Raw genomic sequence first — 10349 nt, forward strand, 5'->3', positions numbered from 1 at the left:
GAAATCCGGTCTTTTTTGTGTGCTTTTACTCTATACAGACTTCACAGGGCAGACCAGCATTTCTCAAATTGGGGGTCTTGACCGATAAGGGAGTTGCATGAGGGTCACAAGGCTATTTTAGAGGGGTTGTAGTGTTGCCACCCTTACTTCTGCACTGCTTTCAGATCTGGGCAACCAGAGAGTGGTGGCTGTTGACTGAGTGCCCAGCTCTGCAGTGCAGAAGTAAGGGTAGCTATGCCATACCATAGATTCATAGATTCTAGGACTGGAAGGGACCTCGAGAGGTAATCGAGTCCAGTCCCCTGCCCGCATGGCAGGACCAAATACTGTCTAGACCATCCCTGATAGACATTTATCAGGCATTTATAGACATACCATGCCGTCCTTACTTCTGTGCTGCTGCTGGTGGCGGCTCTGCCTTCAGAGCTGGGCTCCTGGCCAGCAGCCGCTGCTCTCCAGTGCCCGGTTCTGAAGCCAGCAGCAGCAGCACAGAATTAAGAGTAGCAGTACTACAACCTCCCCACAATAACCTTGATACCCCCCTCGCCAATCCTTTATGAGTTAGGACCCCTAAAATTACAAAACCATGACAGCTCTGATTTAAATAGTTGAAATCATAAAATTTACGATTTTTTAAAATCCTATGACTGAAATTGACCTAAATGGACAGTGAATTCGATAGGGCCCTATTTATTATTCATGGAGGCATATAACAATCTTGTAAAAGTTTCTGGCAATGTTTCACCAGGATTTGTAATGTAAGCATACTGGATTTTAATTGGCCTTCTGTGTGTTTTGGCCTTCTAACAATTTTTTGTCAGAAAACTCAGCCATTTTTTATTAAGTGTGTGTGTGTGTGTGTGTGTGAGAGAGAGAGAGAGAGAGAGCTTGGATTATGTGTGGAGTCAAACAAAAGCTCAGGCATAGTTTAACTGTTTATTTTTAATTAATTACTGTTCATCTGTTTGTTTACACTATAGAAACCACTGGCTAAACATCATTATCAAGAGATAATGAGCAGAGTAGCACACTTTGAATTCTCTGTCAGAGGGGCTCATGTACAAGTTAAACTGCCTGAGGGACTTGCAGGTAGTGGTCCAGAGGACATCAAGGGAAGGAGGGGTGTGGGAGCCATCAAGCAGAGGAGCGCTAGCAAGAAGATACTTGGCAAGCAAAGCTCCCAGTATTACAGGAACATAATTGCTTTTTTTAGATGAAGCTCATTAATCTAGCTGGACAGACTCCTTACCCAACCATGAAGTTTGTAAGATGGTTCTTAGAGTATATGTTGCTATGAGTGCATCCACCTTGGTACCATAGTATCTGCCCGTGCGCTCTTGATTGGAGACTGGAAAGTAGTGCTCATGGGCCTGTGCCTGCACAGAACAACATCTCCTGTTATGCATATCTATAAGAAGATATAGAGAGGTACAAGCCAGCCACCACTCAGTTCCTGCTCAGCCGCCTATAGCTTGAGACAAAGTCTTTGCTATTGGCTGTTTCAGCTTCTTGCCATTTTCACCTTGTGGAAGTCTTTATTCATTATTGTTTGTTTCCCAGTTATTTACTTTGTTTTCTGTGTGTGTGTGTGTGTGTGTGTGTGTGCGCGCGCGCGCTTCTGGAGAGGGATTTTTTTTTTCCCCCTCCTACTTCTGGACCTTTATGCCAGAACAAAATTTATGCCTAGCACATGTGTTTAAGTCCTACCACAGGTCTTTTCCCTCTACTGATGGACATTTAAGTAGCCTGCGGTGTTTGGGGGACTCCCATATCCCTCAAAATGCAAGGTCTGTCTGGGATGTAAGGGCAGGTCCAAAAAAGATGGTTTATAGTTTTAAGTCCAGAAAAGATGGGGAGGCTAGCATTAGATAGTTTTAGTGGTGGGATAAGTAACAGTTAAATAGTTATCCCTTATCTTATTTATTTTACCAAAAAAAAATGTTCCCCTTCTTTTCTCTGTATCTACCCTTAGTAGGAAGCTAGGTTTAGGCTCCCATAGACTGTCCCCTATTGCGTTTTGGAGACAGACTAATCCGGCATGCCTGGATCACTGGGTTTCAAACTGTCTGACTTGCAGACTTTCTATCCCCGTATCTGACGGACACGCACAGTGCGTCCGGTGTCTCGGCAAGACACATTTATCAAAAGTGTCCACATTGCCAAAACCTCATGGCCAGAACCAGGAAGGCAAGGGATCTCCAACTGAAATTGCTCATTATGGAGACCTTGGACCTTGAGTCTCAGACCCTTCCAGGCCAATAGTCTCCATCAGCAATCTCTGACAGAGGACCTGCTCCTACCGCCCCTCCCCAGTAGCACTTACCTAAAAAGGCCACACAAAAGAGGGCTCAGACTTCTACTCAGAGGGAATCAGCCAAGAAGCAGCGATCCCCATCTGCCAAGTCTATCTTGAACCGATGCACCAAGCACTTCGGACTCAGAGACCCTAGGTCCTTCCGGCACTGGGAGCTCTCATAGAGCAAAGGACCCAAAGCGGGCAAGCTCTAACAGCGCCTCAGAGGGCACAATAAAGCCCTCCACATCAGCACCAACGGAACCGAAGAGGTGCTCAGCACCAAGCAGCACAGTGACACCACCTGTGGTGCCTGCACAGCTTGGCATAAAACCCTCAGCACCGACACCTGTAATGTGTATGGCTGCAACGCTGACGTTGACACCGATGCCATCAGTACCGCACCAATTCTTATGGCAGTCAGATCTGCGGGAATCCTCAACCCCTGAATTGCCGCTCTTCAGTACCGACAGCACTCCAACCTGGTCGGTACTGAGTCCACTGTCAACTTCACCACGCTCAGCTCCACCTCTGTCAAGCAATAAGGATAAGGAAGACAGAGGAGATTTTACACACCTCCTCACCCAAACCGGGGCCATCCCACCAATCGAATTACCCTGCAGATGAGTGCTCTTGGTCTGGGCACATATGGGCTCTGCCTCCGATGCCGTTCTTTCCCAACTGGCCTTATTGGGACCTGTGGGCATAATACGGGGCCCAACATCGCAGACCTCCTATCCCATCAAGATCTACAGCTCCGCAGTCGCCGCCACCACCATCTCCAGACACACATGAGGGAAGGGCAGAGGAAACAGAGAAATTCAGATCAGGAAGCCCTACCACCAGCTAACCTGTCGTCTTTGTCACCAGACGAAACAATAATTCCCCCACCACAGCAACAACTTCAAGCAGTTCCAGGACCTTTTTAAGAGAGGAGCAGAATCTCTGGACATACCTCAGGAGGAGCTACCAGAGTCGCAGTACAATCTGTTGGATATACTCCAGATATCCACCTCTTCCAAGATTGCATTGCCAATCAATGATGCTATTATGGGGCCTGCCAAAACCATCTGGCAGATGCCCACAATAGCGCCACCTTCTTGCAAAAGATCTGATAAGAAATACTACATTCCATCCAAAGGCTCTGAATTCCTTTTTACACACCCCACACCAAATTCTCTGGTAGTGGAGGCTGTTAATGTAAGGGGGGAATCAGCACCAAGCTAGAACAACTCCTTACAACAAGGACTGAAAGAGGCTAGACCTCTTCAGTCGCAAAGCATATTCGTCTGGCACGCTACAGTTCCGCAAAGCAAACTGTGCATCTTTACTACCCAGGTACACTCACACTGTATTTTCAAAGATATCTGAACATATTGACCATTTGCCAGATGAGAGGAAGGAACAGTTTAAAGTCAGAAGGCCACCTCATCGCCAGGGCAGCACTACAGGCCTCACTGGATTCTGCAGACATGGCTGCACAATCAATAGCAACGTGTGGTCATGCGCTGTGCATCTTGGTTACATCTCTCCGGCTTTCCCAGGGAATTCCAGTCGACAGTGGAGGATCTGCTCTTTGAAGGCCCAAAGTTGTTTGTGGCCAAAACAGATGAGTCCTGTCACACCCTCAAGGACTCAAGGGCAACCTTAAAATCTCTGTGGAAACTATACACCTGCAAATAAAAAGAAACAGGGCAGGTATTGTACACAAAGATTCTGCTTAACGCTGTACTCGCAACCCCACAAGCAGTATGATTAACTGCATAAACAAAGATGTCGGCAAAACTAAGATCAACCCTCGACATCTCAGCAGTCCACTCCAGACAACAATTTTCAAGGTGTGATCAAGGGCACAAGACCCCCATGCTCTCTAACTCCAGAAACAGAAATAGTCTCTTGTCAATTCAGAGATAGCTTGTCACGATTTTACCAAGTCTGGAACATCATCACAACAGAGAGATGGGTTTTAGAAATTTATCCAAAAGGGTTACTCCATCCCCTTTACCTCTATTCCACCTATCCAGTCTCCTCCTGCCCCCCCCCCATCCTTCTTCAGAGACTCCTCTCACGAGCACCTGCTGCAACAGGAAATAAATCACTTCGTACAACTCGGTGCCAAGGAACCTGCATTGCAACACCGGGGCGGGAGGGGGCGGTGGCAGGTGGAGATCCATCCCAGATCTACAGAAACTCAACAAATTCGTAAGAACACAGTGTTTCAAAATAGTAGCACTATCTACAATAATTCCAGCGTTAGAGAAGGGAGATTGTCTCTCGATCTGCAGGGCTCATATTACCATCCACCCGTCATACAGAAGATTCCTGAGGTTCACCCTAGGGTAACAATACAAAGTGTTTGGTGTCAAGATAAACAGATCCAATACAAAGTATTACCCTTCGGCCTGTCCTCCGCTCCAAGGTTTTTTCCAAAGTTCTAGCTCTCATGGCGGCACTCTCTAAATAGACACCACACAGAGTAAAATGGTGAACACAACCAAAGAACGTTTGTACAGGAGTCCCATTTGAAATGCATGCAATCACTTGCTACCTCTAATTAAAAACACAGCCATCAGGATCCTCATGGACAATATACCATGCATGTTTTACATAAACCGCCAAGGGGGTAGCACAATCATACTCCCTATGCACAGAGGCAATACAACTTTTTGGAATTGGTGCATCAACAACCACGTCAACATATCAGCATCCTACCTTCTGAGATTTCAGAACACAACAGCAGATGCCCTAAGCAGAGTTCTCACAAACCCACGAATGGGAGATGGATCTTGGAATTCTACATGCCATATTCAAACTGAGGATTTCCCACCATAGACCTCTTTACAACAGCACAGAATACCAAGTGCCCACAATATTGCCCCAGAGTGGGATTGGGACACTGCTCCCTAGGTGATTATTTCCTCATCTAATGGGATATGCCACTGATGTATGCATTCCCTCTGACCCCACTCCTAAACCAGGTCATTCACAAGACCAAGGAGGACAAATCCAGTGTCCTTCTGATAGCTCCTACATGGCCCAGACAAACATGGTTTCCATATCTCCTTGAGATGGCGGTGAGCCCGCCTCGAACCCTTCCCCTAGTACCTCACCTTCTATCACAATATGCAGGACATGTCTGCCACTCTACTTCACAGCCTGGTTACTCCATGGCTGACTGTGGTTGAGGAGGCCTGTTCAGATGAAGTAAAAGATATTTAATGAACAGTCGGAGAGTGAGTACAAGGAAGACCTATATCCGTAAGTGGAAATGATTCAGTGTTTGGTGTCAAGATAAACAGATCTTACCAACATCTTGCCCTCTACCAAGGGTCCTGGACTACATACTATAATTTAAAAAAACGGGGCTCTCCACAAGCTTCATCAAGGTACACTTGGCAGCTATTACCTTTTTCTATGACAAAGTGGATTGAGCCACTATATTTACCCACCCGATGATTAAACGCTTTTTTAAGGGCATTGAGAATGCCTACCCCACAATCAGGAACCCTTTGCCCATGTGGGAGCTCAAACTTGTCCTACATGGGCTTATGGGAAAACCATTTGAGCCACTCGCCATATACTCACTCCTCCACTTATCCATGAAGGTGGCCTTACTTCTTGCCATTACATCCCCCAGAAGGCTGGGAGAACTAGGGGCATTACTGGCATACACCCCATACACAACTTTCTTTAAAAACAAAGTTTCCTTAAGACCACTCCCCAAATCCCTACCCAAAATCTCCTCCCCCTCTTCATCTGAATCAGCCTATCTACTTATCTGTGTTTTTTCCCAAACCAGATGCAAACGGAAGGGAGGCATCACTCCCACACGCTGTTCATTCATCGAGCTCTAGCTTTCTACATTGAAAGAACAAAACCATTTAGAAAATCTCCAAGACTATTTGTTGCTATAACAGCTTCTCCTATTGTTCTATCGCAAAATAGAGACTATCTAAGTGGGTATCAGGATGTATCCACCTCTGTTATCAAAACTCTCATCTACCAGTCCCAATGAACTCTATTTTGGACATCAGTAGCCTTCCTCAATAACGTCCCTATTGTTGACATTTGCGGAGCAGAAACTTAGGCATCAGCCCATGCATTCACGAAACACCATGCCTTAGAGCAACAATCAGCTTCGGACACTCGCTTTGGACTCAAGGTATTATCTGCCATACATACTGCAACTCTGAAGCCCCTCTTCTCCCCCCCTCACCCCCCCACTGAAGGGCACTGCTCAACAGTCACCTAAAGTGGAGCACCCACAGGGACACTCCTCGAAGAAGAAAAGGTTACTCACCTTGTGCTGTAACTGAGGTTCTTCAAGATGGTGATTCCTGTGGGTGCTCCACAAGCCCTCTCTCCTCCTCTCCCTTTAGAGAAACTGCTTGAAACTCCAGGATAGAGAAGGAACAGAGGGATGGTTGACTGTGCACCATTATGTAACCACTCGGAGCACCACAAAATGGCAATGGCGTATGCGCGGACCAACCGGGTGCAGCTACCACAAATCTCCGATTACAAGTGCAGGGCGTGAAGACACCTAAAGAGTAGCACCTGCAGGGACAACCATCTCGGAAAACCTCAGTTACTGAACATCGTGAGTAACCTCATTTGCAGAAAGAATGAAGGGCCAATGTATTTCTCTGCAGTAGTTGCCCAAGTGAGTTTTGGGTTGTATTTTGACCTGTTGGGAAATAATTGAGGCACAGTCCCCCACTAGAGCTCAGTCCATGTCTACTAAAAGATGTTCCGAGAGGAGAAATCTGCAAGACTGCAACTTGGTCTTCTCTTCAGACCTTTGCCAAGCCTGATGCCACCTTACCTGCTTCCATAGACAACCCTGCCTTTGGTGATGCAGTTCTCTCAACAGTTCTTGACTTACCTTCCCAGTACCCACCACCTTTTGAATTACTGTTTGGGAGTCTCCTATAGGGGAGTGCCCAAAGAGACATGTACTCGAAGAAAGAGAGGTTACTTACCTTACAGTAACTTGTCCCTGTGAGAGCTCCACCTCCCTCCTTCCCCTCTATGGAGTCTCTGGTTCGTTGCTGTGAAGGAACTGACTGGTGATGGGCTCGCACCTGCCTATTATCCCCTTGTTTGGATCACAAAGTGTTGTGCTTGCAGGCCACACCTGCGCAGTACTTTGCATTTTCCTTTCAAGAGCGTATGAGCACTTGCATCCTATGGGGGGACAAAAACCATCTAAAAATTCAAATTGCTGTAAGATAAGAAATCTCTCCTTTTGTTAACTTGAAAAGATTACACAGGGAGCCTAGCTCTTGGCCTACAGTTTTGAGGCTTATTGAAGGTGAGAAATGAGTGTTTTCAGGGACTTGTGTGCAGCATACCACAACTGGTGAGAATTTTATGCCATTATATTTGGTGTGAAAACTAAGTGGGATGTTTTGCAGATAGATGGGGTCGGGTGAGGACTCTAGAAGTCAGGTTCACGTTCCAATAAAGCTTTTCAAGTCCCCAGAATTAGATTTCCTTACCCAAATGTGTGGATCTTATGCTGTTCCTCCCTTTCCATGGCAAGTGATCTCTGACAACTGCAGCACTTGTTTACATGGGGAAAAATAATAGGAAAACCATTTGCATTGAAAATGGCTATATAGCAGCAGTAAATGAGGGGCCAGCGCCATATGATGGGAAAGACCTATTGGAGAATAACTGAATAATTCCCTTATATATGTTGGAAATAGATTACAAGCAATATGACTCAACATGACATGTCTGATGTACTGAAAGTTGACAAGCTTGTAAAAATCAATTATAATCGTTAGCTTAATTAGTTATTATGCAGTTTAAAAACTTGTGTAGTTGTAGCTTGAAGTCTGAGAACCTGTGTCTTAATGGAGGTCTTACACCTCACAGCATGGCAGCCAACATTCTCTCCCCCCCCCCCTCCCACGTTTAGACTACATGCAAATTAAAAACATAGCTTTGGCAAATTATGATAAACTTTGAGCCCAAATAAGTCAATAAAAACTGACTGAGCTTTCAAGGTGTTCATGGCCATCAGGACAGAGGCTACTGTAGCAGAGAGCCTGGATGGAAATTGGAGTACTTGTGGCACCTTAGAGACTAACAAATTTATTTGGGCATAAGCTTTTGTGGGCTACAGCCCACTTCTTCGGATGCATAGAATGGAACATAGATAGATAGCATGAAAAGGTGGGAGTTGTCTTACCAACTCTGAGAGGCCAATTAAGTAAGGGGGGGGGGACTTTTGAAGTGATCAAGATAGCCCAGTACAGACAGTTTGATAAGAAGTGTGTGAGTACTTACATGGGGAGATAGATTCAATGTTTGTAATGGCTCAGCCATTCCCAGTTTCTATTTAAATTGTACAGAGTTTGGCCCTATATTTTTGTCTGTTACAATACAAAAGTTGAATTATAACTTTGCCACTATATGGTCGTATGTAATGTGCTAATCAGGAACTGATAGGTAGTGTTCTCCTGGAACTTGTGCTTTTCTGTGTGACTTGTGTTCATTTTTTTTTTGTTCCACGTATGGCATGATATTGTTTCCATGCTGATAACCAGTTACCATCTTCAATCATCAGTTTCAAACTGGTTCAGTAGATCAAACAAATTGGAAACCAAAAGCTTTTTAAAGTGGCAAAGTAAAGATGGGGAACATTGCTATGTGAATTCAAAACAGTTTTGATGTTTTCAAATCTTGTAGTAAAAATACTAGCTGACCTCACTTTCTCTTGTGAATAGGGCAATTGGTATTCCATTTTGGTGCTTGATCTAAGTTAAAATGAGACCCTCAGCCTTGATTTTCGTCTTTAATTAAATATGTATTTAGAATGGATGCTTTGCCTGTAGGTTAACAGCTGGATCCAGACTTGAAACTGTGGAAAATGAAGACCTGAGTGAAAAAACAATCAAGCCTGAGAAGAAAACATACACTACATTATATGTGTCTTCTAAACCAACTCCTGAAACACAATGTCCTCAGCAATAAAACTGTTTTTCCAGAGCAAATCTGGAAACTTAGTCTTGCCTTAAAGAGTCTGTTGTGAAGCAATGAATACATAGTGTACCATTTTTAATGTACGTATACTTTGAATTTTAAGAAACCTGTGTATCTGCCTTCTGTTTCATGAACAATTATTAATATTATGGCTTCTATTATGCAGGGTTCTCACCATCCCTATTTGGTTAACCTCAGAAGTGCCACAAAAATAAATTCTCTTTGGTAACTTGACCCAAAATGTTGTCTCATGCTGAATTTTAGTTAAGACCCTAATCATTAGTTGCTTTGGGTTTCCAAAAGTGTAGCTCAGTTCAGAATGACTAGAGTTGACTATAGACATCCTGTGAAGCTATATAATAAATACAGATATAAGCCGAGTAGGACTGCATATTTCTCTAGTGAATAAACTATTGTGACACTGGACTGATGGAAGGGAAGATAGAGAGAACAATAAATACTAATGTTGTTAAATTCCTAAAGGTTGTTTTAATTGTTTTAAATGGGCACCTTTCAAAGCTACATTTTCCCCCAGTGTGTAGCAATTTCTGATTTTCAGCACACCCTATATACTTAAATCACACATTTAACATTTTCTTTAAAAGTCATGTGAATGTGGGGTGGATCTTATAAATGTACCAACAGTTAAAATAAATCTTGCTTTACTCCTTTCGAAGGTGCCGATAAATGTTGCATTGTATGACAAAGTGCTTAGTTTACTAACTGTAAAATTCTAAAAAAAAATAATAATAATAATTCAGGAAATCTTTCTGTAATATTCTGTGTAAAAACTATGTACTAAAAGTTTATTACTGTTCTTAATGTAATTACTTTTTTCTGTTAATTGTGTTTGTAGAATACAAAACATAAGCTTTCTGTAACAATAAATGGTTTATTGCAACTTGCACTTTGTACTTGGGAATAAATATGCAGATAATGTGCAGGTTAATTCTAATGGATGTTTGTGTTCCCAATTAAGACGTCTAAACTACTTAATTAAATTTGAAATATGATCATTTCTACAGTTGCTCTGGTTCCCCCTAGTGGCTAATTCAGCCCATAC

The 10349-nt window shown here is 43.8% G+C and overlaps 1 protein-coding gene across 1 annotated transcript in view; it reads left to right on the plus strand.

Annotated features, from left to right (window-relative positions):
* The window catches only part of SPDL1 (spindle apparatus coiled-coil protein 1), a 62250-nt gene extending 52342 nt beyond the window's left edge, over positions 1-9908 (plus strand). The window contains exon 13 of the mRNA XM_034779597.1: positions 9139-9908. Within this exon, the coding sequence (XP_034635488.1) occupies positions 9139-9277 (139 nt within the window). The 3' untranslated portion in view covers positions 9278-9908. The remainder of the gene's footprint in view (positions 1-9138) is intronic.
* The last annotated feature ends 441 nt before the right edge of the window (positions 9909-10349 follow it).

Source organism: Trachemys scripta, chromosome 8, assembly GCF_013100865.1.
Source record: "Trachemys scripta elegans isolate TJP31775 chromosome 8, CAS_Tse_1.0, whole genome shotgun sequence".
In the NCBI taxonomy this organism is placed as follows: Eukaryota; Metazoa; Chordata; order Testudines; family Emydidae; genus Trachemys; species Trachemys scripta.